The sequence below is a fragment of the Fulmarus glacialis genome, unplaced genomic scaffold (genome assembly GCF_000690835.1).
Source record: "Fulmarus glacialis isolate BGI_N327 unplaced genomic scaffold, ASM69083v1 scaffold5484, whole genome shotgun sequence".
Classification (NCBI taxonomy): domain Eukaryota; kingdom Metazoa; phylum Chordata; class Aves; order Procellariiformes; family Procellariidae; genus Fulmarus; species Fulmarus glacialis.
This window is the reverse complement of record NW_009207276.1, coordinates 1-17,329: the sequence shown is the minus strand read 5'-3', so window position 1 is coordinate 17,329 and position 17,329 is coordinate 1. Positions and strand designations below refer to the sequence as shown.

Here is a 17,329-nt window from a genome sequence, read left to right as displayed (position 1 = left end):
TGAATCTGTTGGGGCAGATGCTTCTCAGACAGTTGGAGGTGTTGCATTCACTCATAATGTTTATGCTCATAATTCTGTCACACCAACTGTTGTTATCCAGGCCTTTCTGCCAAGGGTGGGTTGTGCAGGCAAGCACCACTGCAGGAATTCTTTAGGATGTTGCCTATATGTATGTGTGTGTGTGTGTACATATATGCGTATGTACACGGACCTTGTGAGCATGCCCTCATCTCAAGTGCCTGAGCTCAAAGTATGTTATATGTTGTAATATTCTGTTCACTAATGGAGTACTAGATTAGAGCCTCAGGTAATTGTATCCCTATTAACATCCTGATCAAAAACAATTTGCAGGGGTAGTTAACCGAATAGATTCTAATCTAATGGGAGAGTCTACTTGTCACAGTCATAATTAAATGCCCAAAGTAGGGTTTCTTTATGTACCTGCTACAGTAATGCCAATCATTTTGGAGAAATTCCTGAGTTTCTATATATTTCGTATGAAAACCAAGTCAGCAAGAAGATACTAAAAATAATCGTAGAATGGGTCACGTAAAAAAAAAAGTCTGAAACATTGTGATTTAATAAAACGACTGATTCACAATATATGCTTGCCATCTCTTGTGCTTCATAAATGATACAGTCATTTTTATGTAGCCCACTAGGTGGCATTTGTTACTTGGAAGTTTGTTTGCACTCAGCCCTGGGCCCTAGGATTGCAGTTTTCTCATGACATTTCTTAGATTTCCAGCCTGATTTCATCTGTAAAAACTAGTTAGTAGCTATTAGATCAGTATAAATACTCTGATATGATAATGCTATATGATTTTGGTCCTACGTGGCAAAGCAGCGTTTATATACAATAGCATTTAAGTGGCAGAGGTCTCTATTTCTACAGGTATCAGACATTCAGGCAAGAACAGCACTGCTTATGTGGTCCCCTCCATCCAGTGATACCAGAGAAGACGCTGACAAGAGTGACATACAAGATGTTTATACTTACGAAGTAATGATTTCAAATACTGGAAGAGATGGAAAGTACAAAACTGTATACGTGTAGGTGTTCATTATTTTTATTTAATTGCTGTTGCATTGAATTATGTGGTTTAAAACCTCGTTAAAAATCTGCGTGTTGTCCAGAGATTTAAGTAATCAGCAGTTTTGTGCAACTTCTCTTTTGAAACGAACTACTTTTTCAGTAGAATTGGTTCTGGTTTATTAGTGAAGTCTCTACCATCAATTAGAATGTAAAGACTTGTTCTTAGATGTTGGAAGCATGTTTTAATATCACTTAGCTGTATTTCAACCAGCTGCACTAGAAACTATGGGTTCTCAATTAGTGAGAAATACAAGTTGTTTTTGTAGCTATTTACTTCAGCACATGCTTCTGCTCCCAGAAGAACGTTATCCCTCCCTTCCCTGAAAATGCTCTTGGTTAGAGACAGTCTTAAGATACGAAATAAAGTAAGTAGCTTCACACAGAACACAATTCTAGCAGTAGCAAAAGAAACAAAACTCTTCAATTGTTTCATTCCTAATACAATGGTTTTCAATCGGATTTTTGCAACTTGGAGAAATATAACAGAAAATTTACCATTAAGGGTGTAGAGCTCTCTTATAATTATAAATCTTTGTATTTAGCTAGTTTGTCTTAGTCATCTTCCATGGATTTCTTAGAAGCAGTACATGAATCGTAAGTTGGATATCCCTGTCCTAGAAGCTTAGAGGAGAAGAAGTGAGCTTTGCTTACATAAGCTGATGTCAGTAAAAGCAGACTAATAGATGTCACTGAGGTGCCTTTTCTGTTTACTGGGCTCTAACAAGTAGGTGTATGCAGTCATTCAGAGTTTTAGATAATTGTTTTTGCAAGGCTGAACTGAGCTTCTTAAGGGCCCCAGTACTTCGATGTTTTTTGTAATAAAATACATGCGTACACATGCAGCTGATCTTACTGAGTAAAGAGGAAAATAATTATTTTAAAAAAAAAAAACCAAACAAACAGAACAACAAAAAAACCCCAAAACCACCAGGGCAAAACAACAGGAATCAAATGCGAGAAGCCCCTAAAATTCAAAGATAAATGCATTTTCATTTTACTATATTTAGCAACAGAAACAAAATGTTAGCAAATATATTTCTTAGAAGGAGTGTTAGGTGGATGGGTTAGATGATGTGTGTCTTCTTATGAGTGTATGGGATTCTGAAACAGTCTCTTAAATCAAATCATATCTCTTTCCAGTGGAGAAGAAAATAAAGTTACTGTAAATGATCTCAGGCCAGCAACTGATTACCATGCAAAGTGAGTATCTCCTTCTCTATTCATTGAATTCAGTGGAAATGTTTTAAAAGTTTCATTGGATCTGTATATTTGCATAAGCCTTCAAAGATTCTTTACCACATCTCACCCTCCTTTGAGTCACAAATCAACATTTTTGGCTTAGCTGACCACTTAGTCCATTTTAGAAAACAGAAAGTTGTTGTGCCCTCATCAAACATCCATGCTCTTTACTTCTCATGTCATGCCAGAACAGTGACATTTTTCTGTCCTTTGAGCCAGGCACAAATGCTACTTGCTTTCTGTTTCCCAGAGGAAGCAGAGGGAGGTACTTTGCACAGGAACATGCTCACTGCTGGCCACCTGAAGGTCAGGTTATGCTGCTTTTGCTTTGCTCCAGCAGACCAGTGAATCTGACTCTGTATGCATTACTAAATATGCCCCTAGCTCAATGTAATTCTAGCCTTCTAGAAAAATTTGCTGCTTCGCTGTGTCCTACTGAAGAAATAGCATAGGATTGAAAAGATGTAGTTAGGTGTTCTTCTTCCCTCCTTTTTTACATATGGGAGGGTTGTCTTATTTCTTGGTTTAAAAAAAACAGTATGAATACAGCAGTCTATAAATACATAAAATTGTGAAGGCAGAAGTGAAGGCCACCTTAAAAGTGCTGCCTTTTCAAGAAATAACTGCAAGTGGAGAGTGCAACTTCAGAAGTGACTGAATGTGCAGCATGTGAGTGATTTGCCTCTCTTGACTGCGTGGAGAACCCCAAGACTCCTGTGTACTGACCAGGGAACCAATTTAGAGACAGCTGGTAGGAAGCACAGGGAACAGAAGTGTGTCTGAGTAAGGATCCAAGTCAGAAATGTTGTGCCTCTTTCTCCATGAGCTTTAGAACATCAGCAATAGGGAGGAGGAGGATTTCTGTTGTGTAAGTCTTTTGATAAGCATTTGCTCAAATGAGAGAGCTACATTCCTGGTACTCGGTGTGAGGGGGTCTGTACCTCCTAATACTGTTTTCCAGGGTATTGTCCTGGTTGCCAAACCGGAAGCAAAAGAGGGTTGGTCTGTTCTTCATCACGCACCTCATTTAATTTGGGCCACTGTATAGCCTGCAGCACAGGTTCAGGAGAAGGATGAATGATAAATTGACTCAAAGCTCTTGATATGCAAGTGTTTTCACTGATTTTGTTCCTGGTTTTAGTAGTGTTTATGTTTAAATTGAAAATGCATGGAGCATAAGGGTCAGAGCCTAGGAATTCTTTTTCCTATATAAGTCCCTTTTTTATCAGGCTACATTCAGATTCTTTCTTACTTAATTCCAGTCATTTTAGAGAATGCATGGTAATAGATGACTTAGCCATCTAAGCTTTTCCTGAACTAGGAGTTAAACAGAATTCTGCCAGTGTGAACACTGCCCAAAATCAGTGAAGACCAGAAAGATTGAACTGTTAAGATAACTGACAAGTTACATATTTGCAACTGTATGCAAGCACAAACAACTTTGTGTGCAGCATTAGTCACGGTTCAAATGTCTTCCTCTCCCTGTTCATGAAATCTACAAAGCCAAATTTCCTGTGACTAGCTGTTCATGCAACAAGAACATGTAAGGACTTTTGCATCTTCATAAGCAGGCAACACAGGTCTTTTACCAGTGATCAGAGGAAAGGTTTTTGGGGGGGGTTCTTTTTTCTTTCAAAGGAACAGGTCAATCAGAAGAAAGTAATGTGCAGTTCACGCAAGGAGGAGACAAGGCATAGCTACACAGCTGAGGGGGGTAGGGGAGAGAGCACAGGGGGAAGCCGGATAATAATCCTGTACTTAATTTTGGATAAAAGCTCTTAGAAAAACAAACCATTTCTCTTTGAGGCAGAAGCAAGAATTCACTCTTCTGAAGTACATGGAGAGTTAATTCATAGCCTTCCTGAAGGAAAAGACAGGGTGAACAGACTCGGCAGGGTCTTGAAGGAATGCGGAAGGTACTCTGAAAATACATCAGCAGCTTCATTGTGCTCATCTGACAAAAGCACTTGCAGAAGAAGAATTGTTCATAATATCAATTAATATATCTACAACAGATAATGAGCCTGCAAGATGTTACCATTATTTCCCAACCGAAGTGCAGCACATAACAGACAGATTTTAAATGTACTTGTGAGACTAAAGCTGACTGACTGTAACAATGTACATCCAAAGTAAAGGACTCTTTTCTTTCACATTACTTCTATTGACCAAGATGCTTCCACCAGTTACTTATTTATAACAGTGATATTTTAATAATGGGGTAGCAAGGCAGTAACTTAATTCTGAATACTCAGTTTTCTTTGGAAACTGTATATACAGATTTTGAAGCAAAATTTTCCACTTTAGAGTCCAAGTAGAATGCAACTGTGTAAAGGGGAGCCCTTCAGAAACAGAGAGTTTTACCACAACGAGTTGTGAACCTGATACTCCAAATCTGCCCAGGATAACTAATCGGACCAAAAATTCTCTTACTCTGCAGTGGAAGGTAAGGGTTGTTTAAAAACCTTTAAAATAAATATTTTAAACTCTTCAGAATTGTTTCGGATTTGTCAATAAAATGCCAGTTCATTGAAACGGAAAATTTTTGTCAAACGTACTAATTTCATTCACAATTCCTTGGCTGGAAATACATGTACTGGGTTAGATGTGTACTTCAGTAAAAAGAGAAGGATTCCCGGAAGAGCAAGGAGCCTTTGTAGATAAAGTTACTGAGTTCGAATGAGAGACAGTGGTTCGAGTTCCAGTCCCCTGCTGTACTGTGGAACCAATTCCTTTCTCTGTTATTGAACATAGACTTGTTTGTGCAAAGCAAATGAAGTGATCTAGAAAGACTGAGATTTGAGCAGACCTCCAGTCTAGCTGCTCAGAAAAATACTGTAGCATTTTACACTGCTGCCAGAATACTTTTTCAAGGTCTAAATTAAAAAAATAAAACCATAAACATGATACAAGCATTCATTGGATGGAGACTGAACTAGGACTGTTTTGACTGTTTTGGCAAGTGGAACAATCATACAAGGGGAGCATCATTTGCCCTCCACTGGTCTTTTCATGATTTGACCTATACAAGCACTTTTTTCCTTAAGTGGTCTTGTATCCAGTTAGAGCTTGTGCTGGTTTTGGCTGGGATAGAGTTAATTTTGTTCGTAGAAGCTGGTATGGGGCTATGTTTTGGATTTGTGCTGAAAACAGTGTTGATAATATAGAGATGTTTTCATTATGGCTGAGAAGTGCTTACACAGAGTCAAAACATAGTCTAATTTTCTTCTTTTCCTGTTGCAGGCTTCTTGTGATAATGGTTCTAAAATCCACAGTTACCTTTTAGAATGGGATGAAGTAAGCAAGTTATTCTATTTTATTTTTAATTTTGTAGTTTTTTAAAAAGTAGTATGTGACTGTGCACATCAAGATGTGTGAAAATTATGACTTCCGTCTAGAGGCATGTGACAAATATGTAATTCCTGAAGCAATTATGAAAAAATATGGTTATTGCCCAAATTTTTTCTTGGTGAATATAAAACAATAGGATCTTAATTACATGATTCTGCCACTCTTAATAGTGGCTTTTTCACTGGTAGTCCAATACTTCTTTCAAGAGCTGACACTGAAGGATCATTTTCCTGTAACAGTCTTTCTTTTGTCCAAAGGGGGTGGATCTACTATGCCCCCGCAAGCATCTTCCAGTCCCTACCTGGACAGCTATCCTGAGATGGTAGAGCTGCAGAAGCTTCTTGGCTTTTTCCTTCCAACCCTGTGGAGCTGGGAAATGGAAAGGAAGGAGAAAAGCCTCTAATTCAATATATATACAAAGTTTCATATACTACTACCTCACTATATGGGAGATTCTTGAGTTATGTTTCATTTCAAAAAATGAGTTTACTTCACGTTTGTGTGTTACTTTAATTGATGGATGCGTATATAATAGGGTGAATAATGTGATTAACTTATTCCTTTTTAGGGAAAAGGAAATGGAGAGTTTTGCCAGTGTTATTATGGCCAACAGAAGCAGTATAGGATTACTAAACTATCACCAGCAATGGGGTACACGTTTAGGCTAGCAGCCAAAAATGACATGGGAATGAGGTAAATATTACTATTATATACGTAAATATGGAATGCATATGCATGCATGTGTGTGCTTGTTTAGGAAAAACATATGATGGCATTTAAAGAAACAAGTCTTTTGTTCAGCTGGGATGAAGCAGAATATAGAACAGTTCAGTTGGAAGGGACCTACAATGATCATCTAGTCCAACTGCATACTTAATTCATGGTATGTGATTGGATTATTCCCTTTGCAGATTACCTGTGTACTGTGAACCACTTGACCCTGCTTAAGCAGGGGAGGTTGGACAAGATGACCTTCAGAGATCCCTTCCAACCTCAGCTATTCTGTGATTCCCAGCATAATGCGTTTTGTCCAGGCATGGTATGGCTACATACCACTACATTATGTGCATACTTACCATATAAATGCTGCAAATCTCAGCCCCTCTTGGAAGCAGATAGTACAGCTACTTCTGCCAGACTTAGCCTCGTTTCCTGAACAGCCTGCTCAGACATTTGTACACGATGCCCCTAGAATGGGGAGCACGAGCATAGCACAGACAACCCGGCTGCTGTCACGTGAAATCAGCTCAGGCTGTGCTGGTTTTTAGCTTCAGTCTTCGTAGACCTAGGCTAATCACTGAAGTTGCTACCTGGGACGTGTTTCCTACTTGTAATAGAATTTTTGGCTAAGCACTACATTGTAGAGACTCACACATGCAGTGCAATTGTGGCTTTTGCGTCTGATGTAATAAACAGTTCTGCTAAAATTCTGTGGACCATGCTAAAAGATAAGCAACTCAGCCAAAGGACCAGAATTGAATAGTTTAAATGCTGCAGTGCTTGTGCTGCTGCTGTGCTGACCAGAGGGTACCTCCTACCATGCTCTCTGCTGCTCTTGGTTCCAGGGAGGTTTGACATAGTGCTAGATCTAAGGTAGATCCTGAAGCTGATGTAGCAATTTTCCAGGGCTTATCAGCCCTCCTTAAATTTAGAGTTTTAATGATGACACTATAAAAAGGTGTCAGTAACTCTGCTGGAGCAGGAAGTAAGTCTGGCAGAACCCCCAGTGCTACCTGTAGGTGTATCTGTATTGTGCTCTTGGCCGTGTCCCGTTATTCGGCTATGTCCCTTTATCTAAGGTGTCTGCTAGTCTCCTGTTACGCTGGGAAATGGACAGAATATGACATTACCATATCGCTGAATTCTTTTGAAGTTCTAGAGCTTATTATGAATGCTTAGGATATGTGATTCTTACTTTTAATTGCTACTTTTCAGAAGTTATAGAGCACCAAACTTTGTTTTGAATTTTTGAATGAATGACATCTGACTTCAGTAGAGAATATAAGTAAGAACTTGGAAAAAACCACCAAAATTACTGATTTCTCAAGCTATGCTTGCACTGCTGGGTGCGATAGTTCTTGAGAATGCTTCTTGGTCTTCAGGCAAAACGAATAAACCTGGCTAATAGTCACATTACCAGGGCTCATCATCTCTAGAGCAGACTGCTAGGGTCCACACTACCTAGTAGTGGTTGGACCTTGAGGTCCTATGTGGCATAAAAACAGGGCCTCTCTAGCCATCAGCCTAAAATTGCTATTTTGCATTTGGTTTTTTAATTCATTGTTTGAAATATTATAAGTATTGTGCTGCAGCTCACCAGAGTGGTGTTTTTATAGCATGAAATAAAGGATGTGTGTTGTGTGTCCTTCAGCTGGTACAAGGAGGTGCTTGAGGGAACAATGCCTGCTTGGATAGTGTTGAAGGACAGACCTGGGGTTGTAATTCATGCTGGGCAGAAGAAATCTTCTGCAGACTATTAAGTATGTGAAAACTACAGCTGGCTCAGGAGATCTGAGGCGTGTGTTGGGGGGGCTTTGGAGAGTACTCAGGGAATGCGTGGCATATAGTGCCTGCTCCGATGTCTTTCCTTAGGCACCTGCTCTGGGCCACTGTCAGAGGACACTATAGTGGGCTAGAATGACTTTTGGTGTACTCTGACAGAGTCTTTATTACGTTACTGCCTTCTGGATGATGTTTCTGGAATGAATTATTCTCTGAGTTGCTCCTAGACTTTGTCTTGATGAGATTTAGTTGGAACTGTTCCAAAAAATAAAGATGGGGAGTAAGCTGGCAATTAAGCAGGGTCCAGTGCTCAGGCTGTCTTCCTGTTCCCCTTTTACGTGTGAGTGTAGATGTGCCCTCTAGGAATACCTGCACATATTACAGATTCCTGCAGCGTAAGCTGGTAGAAGACACTGATCAGTTAAGTACCCTTCTTAAACTGATCACACTGAATAGATTTTTACATCAATATTTCATAGCCTTGTAAAGATGCACTTTATTGTCTTTATGGTATTATTTAATTAAGAAGTCTCTTGAAATAATATGAGAGTGGAGTGCCTGATTGTTCCTTATGAAGAATGTTGAGAACCTTAGGCACCTGGAGACAGAATTTTGTCTAAATTATTTTGCCAATAAGAACAGATATTTTATCTTTGAGTTACTCATATTTTTAAATTTAATTCTAACCACACATGAAACAGTGGCTAAAGAAAACTGGAAAAATAAAATCTATTTAAAAGATAGATAGCATTATTGTACTTTTAAGTGAATTGTTTAAGAGTCATTCAAATGTGGGTATCACTGGAACTCTTTTAGTTGATTTCAGTGTATTTTGGAGGGGTTCAATCAAGTAAAGAGGTTAAATCTTTTTAAGGTGTGGGGTTTTTTACGTTATATCTGTTTGTAAGGTGACTCCTTCAATAGTTTGTTGTGAATAGAGATAGGCTTAGTATTTGTCTAGCCTCTCTTCATGCTTTCTCTAGCCTACCTATATAATGCTGAAATTTTTTTTAGTAGCTATATTGTAAGTATCACATCATCTCCATTTTAGAGATTTTCTTGCTTGTGACTTTTTGCAAGAAAAAGATTACTATTCCCCCCCAATTTAAAAAGTTTTCTCTTGTTTCGCACTTTTTCACTTCTTGCTTCACAATCTGTTTCACAGTCTGCATGTCCACACAGACTGTACGTCCGCTTTGGGTGCTATCAACACTCTTGATAATGTGTTGTCTCTAAGATTTTTTTTTTTTAATTTTTTTTTTTTTTTAATGTCAAAAAGACTTTAGAGCAGACCAAAATTTACAGCTTGTGCATTATTATAATGTAGGTTGGGTAAGAGAGAAGGTGAAGTTAGGTATCTTTATCTTGAGATTTTTCAGGAAAGTCAGGTTCCAACACACAAGATATGTAACTGGTACTGTTGTTTAAGCCATATGGAGAATTTTCTTTTCAGGGCTTCCTGATGCTTACTGAGGTAATGCCTAGCTTTTAGATTAAAATTACATCTTTGACATTAGTTTCATATGGTTAGAAAAACTAGACTAGCTCTTAAGCCAGTAAATGTTTTTTCAGTTCTGATGTAGAAGCAGCAAATGCCAGCTGAGAACAGGTGGGGTTTTTTTAGTCTAGCTGGATACGTGTCAGACCATCTGTGCAAGCATAGTATCCGTTCACTGACTTTTGCATCCTTCTGTTTCACAATAGGCCTTTTTATGTAATTTATTTGTATTTTCACTTCAAGGTGTACCTAAGCATCATCAGATAAGGTTAACAGTTGAGTTAGGCGATTCTGTACACTCTACTTCATTTGTTCTACAATAAGACTTTCATATTGGCGACTCTTAAAGTAACATTGAATGAGGCTATTATTCTGTTATTTTCTGAATCACTAGAGAAACTAGTACTTCACAGTATACTTGAAGCACATAATTGCTGCCTGGGAAGCAAAATTTTTTTTGAGGTCTTTCCATATATGCTTTTATGTCTTCATGTTTTCATTTTGAATAGGAAGGACACTGTGGTATTAGTACGTTATTGCGTATAGAGCTCTACTGTTTTAGAATAATGACTTAATATGAAAAAGCAAAACGTTTTGGTTAGCAAAACATTGTAATTATATCATACAAAGGAATCTTTCAATTATGAGCATGTTAACCTTGTTCAGATGTTTTGTTACTGACAGACTCATGGGCAAGTTAAGTCGTCTGCATGTACCAGCTTGCAATTCCCAGTTGTGCACATGTCCAAGAAACTGTCATAGCTGTGTTTAGTAAGAATTATGTTTTTCTAGTATTAATTGTTGTGTCTAGCTAGTTTACATACTGTCTGTTTTAAACAGTGGTTATAGTGAAGAAGTCCTGTATCATACCTCAGGCACTGCCCCAACCACACCAGCAAGTCCTTTGCTGATTAATGCTGGAGTTACTTGGTTATCCCTACAGTGGACAAAACCCTCAGGAACACCATCAGATGAAGGAATCTCGTATATATTAGAGATGGAGGATGAGAACTCAGTAAGTTTAGAATACTTATTTTCAATAAGAAAAGAGACTATAATTTGTGTGTTTGATACATTATTGTATTAAGTGTAACTTAATGATTACTTTTACTAGAATATTCTACAAGGAACTGTATTTTCTGAAATTAAGCTAATGACTTGCAATTGTTGTGATCAAGCCACATAGCTTTCTCCTTTTTATTGTGACAGTAATCATTATTAGTAAGCCCCAATCCTGCAAAGACTTTTAAATTACTTTTAACTTTGTGAATTTGCATGTGAAAGTTAAGCCTTATAAGAGCTGGATCAAAGTAATTGTATCATGAAGTGTGGTTCCTCTAGATGTCATTTCAGCCTAACCACCTTTGTTGTAAAATGAGTCCTGTTCTACCCTTTGAAAGTGTTAGGTATAATTTCTGTTGACACTGTGTATGTTTTTCTTTACTGTTCTTTTCTCCTCTTCTGATTGGAGAATGGTTAATTAATTTCCCCCTCTACAGAAAAATATCTTGTGTTTACACAATGAAGGTGCACATAATACAGTTACGGTCTGAAACAGTAATTTATTTGTGTGAAGTGTGTTACATAGTCTGGTCTGCAAATATAATGTTTCAAGTAATCCTATTTAATTCTGCAGGGATATGGTTTCAAGCCAAAATATGATGGTGACGATCTTACCTACACGGTGAAGAATTTGAGGCGTAGTACGAAATATAAATTTAGGGTAAGATTTTTTTCATATCTTTGGTTTTTTTTATTTGCACCAGAATAGCTTGAGTTTGACTCAGAAGTGGGGATGGCCTTTTTTAAGGAAAACCAAATTTGATGCCAGTTTCTTACAATTTCAGTCTCTTAAAACTGTCAGTGAACACCTGCTTCATTAATCATCTCTGCAGAAGGAATAAGAACCTCTGCAAGGGCATAACACAGTTGCAGGTATCTTGAAATTCCAGGTCGTAAGTCAGTGTTCTTAACAGTTGGGTTTTTTTATTTGGCTTCTGTGTTGCACATACACAGGTAATATTACTTAGTGTAGCTATGGGGTTCTTTGATAGACTCTAAACAGATCTGAAAGTGTTGGGGTAAGGAGCAACTTTGATCGAAAAAACATTTATCAGTGCTAGCATAGCACTGAGCCCAAGTTAGTAAATCATTCATGTTACCATGGTGCTGAGCCCATTTTAAGGAGTCTTTAGGGCTGAACTTGTTAGCTCAGGATGAAGTCTGGCTTAACAATGGCTTAACAATGAGCTTTTGGTTGTTGTTAAATGCAAAAAAGAAGCATACTAGCTATGGGAAGGCGGCCAAATAACCATCGAGGACTACAAGAACCTTGCTAGGACATGCAGAGATGCGGTCAGGAAGGCTGAGGATCAGCTAGAACTGAAATTGGCCAAAGATGTCAAGAACAACAACAAAGGTTTCTTGAGATGCGTGAGCAGTAAGCAGAAGCACAGGGAAGACGTACTTAGGCCCATTGCTAAACAGGGCAGGGAAGCAAGTTACTAATAATGCCAATAAGCAGAGGTTCTCAATATCTTCTTTGCCTTTACTGGCATAGCTGGACCCCCAATCACAGGCTCAAGTAGCTATGACAAGGCATGTGTCGACCCACCAGTGGTGTAGGAAGGGCTGGAACGTGGCCTCTTGCAAGGGCTTAACCCACATCAATCTATGGGCTAGGACAGAATCCACTCCATGATGTTAAGAGAAGTGGCTGACATTGTTGCAAGGCCACTATCTATAATACTTGAGAAGTGATGGAGATCAGGGGGTATCCCTGACAACTGGAAGAGGGCAAATGTCATACCCATCTACAAGAAGGGCCCAAAAACGGACCCAGGGAACTACAGGCCCATTAGTCTTACTTCAGTTCCTGGGAAAGTGATGGAAGAGTCCTCCTAGAAACTATTATAAGCCAAATGAAGCAGGTGATTGGGAAAAGCCTACACCAAAGGCAAATCATGCCCAACTAGCCTGATCACCTTCTACATCAAAGTAACACTTCCAGTTGGCCTGGGGAGAGCAGTGGATGTTGTTTACCTGGGCATTCAACACTGTTTCCCACAGCCTTCTCCTGGACAAACTGGCAAGATACAGACTGGATGGCTGGTCTGTGAAATGAGTAGAAAACTGGCCGACAGGCCACACTCAGCAGGTGGTGATCAGTGGTTTTTACTCAGGCTGGCAGCCTGTCAGAAGTAGGATCCCCTAGGGATCGATATGGGGCTCCACACTGTTATCTTCACAAATGATATAGACGATGGGATTGAAAGCACCCTCACCAAGTTTGCTGGTGACACCAAACTGAGTGATGAGATGAACACATCAGAAGGAAGAGATATGGACAGGCTAGAAGAGTGGGCTAGCAAGAACAATATGAAGTTTAACAAAGAGAAGTGCCAAGTCCTGCACCTGGGTCGGAATAACAAAGGAGCCCTTTTTTAGGCTAGAAGCAGCCTTGCTGAAAGGGACCTGGGGGTCCTGGTAGACAAACTGACTATGAGCAGTGCAACACTGCAGCAACAAAGGCAAATTGGATCCCGGGCTGCATCCGCAGGGGCATTGCTAGCAGAGATAAGAGGTGTGATCATCCCACTGTATTCAGCTCTTGTCAGGCGGCACCTGGAGTACTGTGTCCAGTTCTGATCCCCACAATTCAAAAAGACACAGGCAGACTGGAGAGAGTCCAAAGGAGGGCCACGAATATGATCAAAGGGCTGGAGAACCTGCCCTATAAGGAAAGACCAAAGGAATTACATCTTTTCTCCCTGGAGAAGAAAAGGCTCAAGGGGACCTTATCACAGTTTTCCAGTACTTAAAGGATGGCTACAAAGAGGAGGGACGCTCTCTCTTCACAAGGAGCCACATGGAGAGGACAAGGGGCAATAGGTGCAAGATGCACTGGGAGAGGTTTCATCTTGGTATAAGAAAGAAATTTTTCATAGTGAGAACAATCAATCACTTGAACAACCTCCCCAGGGCCGTGGTGGAATCCCCCATCACTGGATGCTTTCAAGACACGACTGGACAGGGTGCTAGATAATCTCATCTAGGCTCCCTTTTCCCTGAAAGGCTGGACCAGATGATCTTTCAGGTCCCTTCCAACCTGGGCTGTTCTATGTTCTAGGTCACTCTTGAACAGTTGCTTGGTTTTTGGAACAAAGCTAAAGGCATGTCCCACAGTATGAAACAGAGTCAGAATAATCTCATCTCTGTCTACATGGGAAAAAAATGTCGATAGCCGTTGTCTTGCATACACCTGAAGTATTATTTCATTAGGAAGAATTGGGAACTGCTGAAGAACAGCATCTCTTTGCAATATGAAAGGTAGCAGTTTAGGGGTGGTTGGTTTGTTTGAGTTAACACTAAAACATGTAAGTACTCCTTTCCAAATGGTAGCAGATACTTTGCACTTCTGAATATGATTGCTTCCTTAAGCAGAAAAGGTTGTGATGGGGATTAATCTTACAGTAGTTGGGTTTTTTAACATAACTTAATATTAAAATAATATAAAATATACAGTGTATTTCAAGGACTGCACAAAGCTAGGACTGTTATGGCCACACATGAGCTTAAACTAAAGAACAGCTAATTACTTTGAAACTAGCTTTTGTAGGACTTGATCATAGTCTTCCTTTGAAAGTAATCCTACATGTTAATCATACGCATTACTGGTAAATATATAGTTAACTTAACCATCCTAAGTTTCTCATTAAAATAAAAGTCAATGTTTATACCCTATTTTTCTTAGCAAAACAGTAAACAGAAGTCTCTGTTCACTCATTCACAGGGCATAAAGGAGGAACAAATGTTGTGTTACTAATTTTTATTAAGTGGAAAGACTTGATTAGTAGTAATATTCCTTAAGGCTTTTGAAAGAAGCTTTATAACAATTGGAAACCTTATTATAATACGTAAATGCTAACTGTGCCTGTTTAACTTCATTTGTAAGGGCACAAAGACAACCAAATGATTGTTAATCTTGTAAACTGTATCAGGAGACTTAGTGTCTGAGAGACATATTAGCTCACATTTCCTTTTCTCAATCTGTACTAACATGACTGCTGTCCTTTCAATACTGCTAATTTTTAAAACAAATATAAAAGCCAAAAAACCTTTTTTTAGGTTGTTTAGTTTTTTGCTAGGAACAAATGGGAATATGTAGTAAACTAACAGTGGACACAGCTAGAAAGTAAAGAATAGCAACAATTTGTTTTCCTAGAATCGCAGAAAAGTCTAAGTTGGAAGGGAGTTTTGGGGATCATCTGAGTCAAACTTGTGTAGAAAGTAGGCCCTTAGGTTAGGCTATTCAACCCTGTTCTAGCCCTGTTGAGCTGAGACTTCAGTATTTCCAGCAAGAGAGATCTGAACACTTCTCTGGGCAGCCTGTTCTCATGGTGATTAATTTCTTTTCTTACATCCAGCTAGAATTTTCCCTAACACGCTTTGTGCCCACTGTCTCTTCTCCTGTCATCACAGATCCTTGTGAAGACAGTATCTTCACCTCTTCTGTGACTACCTTTTAAGTATTGGAAGGCTGTGATTAGATCCCCCCCAGTGAATCTTCTTTTTTCTTAGGCAGAATAAACCCAAGTTCTTCAACCTTTCTTCCTGTGTCAGGTTCTCCAACCCTCTAATCATCATGCTGGCCCTTTTCTGGACTCTCTCCAGTTTCCCAGTGTCTCTCTTGAACTGGGAGGACCAAAACTGGACACGGTATTCCAGGCGTGGTCTAAGAAGTGCTGAGTAAAGTGGTGTAATCACATCCCTTGTGCTGCTGGCTAAATTCTTGCTGATGCAGCCCATGAAACAATTTGCCTTTGCTACTGCCAAGATGCTTTGCTGATTCGTTTGGCTTGCTCTCCACCAGAATCCCAAGGTCCTTCTCAGCAGAGCTGAAAGAAGGAAAGCTGTCTAGCCAGTCAGACCCCAGACTGTACTGCTGCTGGGATTATTTGATCCCCAGTGCAAGACTTTATACTTATCTTTGTCAAAGCTCATACAGTTCTTGTTGATGCAATCTTCCTGCCTGTCAAAGTCTGTATGGTGGCTTTTCCTTCCAGCATATCTCTCTCTGCTCCTAGTTTGGTGTCATATGCAAACCTGGGGAGGGTGCATCCGCTCCTGTCATCCAGATCACTTCTGAAGATGTTGAATAGTATCTGACATTGTATTGACTGCTGAGGAAATCCACTCATGAGCAGCTGCTAATTTGCCTTCGAACCATTAACGACCATCCTTTGAGCCTGGCATTCTATCAGGTTTTCCACACCCATCTTGTGGTCCATGTGTTCTGTCTACATCTTACCAGCTTGTCTACATGGATGTTGTGGGAGACTATGTCAAACTAAAATCAGGGTAGATGATGTCCACAGCTCTCCCCTCATCGATTGAGCAAGTTGTTTCATCATAGAAGGCACTCAGGTTGGTCAAACATGATTTATCTTTGATAAATCTAATTACCACCTTGTCTTTCATGTGCCTGTAAATAACTTCCATGACAACCTTTGCCACAATTTTCCCTGGGACTGAAGAGGTTTTATCACTTTTGCTGTTGTTAATACAACTTACTCATATAAACACTTTTTAATCTCTGAATGTATTTCCTTAAAAGAAGGTATTATAGTAGCATGAAAGCTCTACTTAATTCATCCCAATTATTCAGGTTTCTTTAGCAATTAGTAAAGCATCACTTTTTGCTCCTTACTAATTACATGAAAATATTTTTCCTCAATGGGAAGGGAATTGCAATTAAAATTTTAATACTTCCAAGTTCCTTCAGTGAAAGTTTAAAAGTGGCCTCTTTGCAGTATGTCTTTTTCATTGTCTTTTGTTTCCATGCTTTTATAAAGGTTTTTTCTCATATTATCAATAAATTGCACAACTCCGATAAAAAAGAGTTGTTCTTAGACCTATCTAATTTCTGACTATCTTAGATGGTTTTAAAAAAACCAAGTTTTCAGATCCTTGACTTGAAGTGGCTTGTGCTATGTTGAGCACCCACAGATGCCACTAATGTCACTGAGATTTCCATGTCCTGGTTACTTTTTACTGTAAGGCAACTCTTAAATGTCCTAAGTAGAAGCCTAACTTTATGCACCAGCATTTGAAATTTGGGGGATATGGAAGGTTATTTGATTTGTGAATTTTTTTTTTTTTTCATTATTACCGGTTTTTTTCAGCTTCACAATTACTAGTTGGGGGTTTTTTTAAGGATTTTTTTTTTCTGGCAATTTGCAGGAATTTTTAATTTCAGTATAGTGATTGTCTAACTATAGGACTAATGCAAATGTAAAATGAAGATATATAATAGCTTTAGTTCTTGTGATAATTTATTGTGTAGCTATCTGTCTAAGCATACATATAAATTAATTTGACCTTACCATTAACAGTGAATAGCATACTACTAGCCAGTGCGTTTGTTCTGTTTGTAATATTTTTTATATATTTGCAGGTCATTGCCTATAACTCAGAAGGGAAAAGCAGTCCAAGTGAGACAGTAGAATACATTACTTGTCCAGACAAGCCTGGAGTACCTTCAAAACCCGCAGTGAAAGGAAAAATTCACGCACAGAGTTTTAAAATAATCTGGGGTAAGATTGTTGTCCAGCTCTGTTTAGAGTATGTCCTCTGTATTTTAT

The 17,329-nt window shown here is 39.0% G+C and overlaps 1 protein-coding gene across 1 annotated transcript; it reads left to right on the top strand.

The window, feature by feature from the left end:
• Window positions 1–220: 220 nt before the first annotated feature.
• On the top strand, window positions 221–17,281 carry LOC104075486 (fibronectin type-III domain-containing protein 3a-like; the record flags this gene model as incomplete). Its single annotated transcript, XM_009576014.1, has 9 exons — window positions 221–250; window positions 896–1,053; window positions 2,237–2,296; window positions 4,643–4,781; window positions 5,579–5,632; window positions 6,255–6,379; window positions 10,527–10,701; window positions 11,323–11,409; window positions 17,143–17,281. Coding segments are annotated over exons 1-9 (967 nt in total), but the record flags the coding sequence as incomplete, so codon positions are not given.
• Window positions 17,282–17,329: the final 48 nt, after the last annotated feature.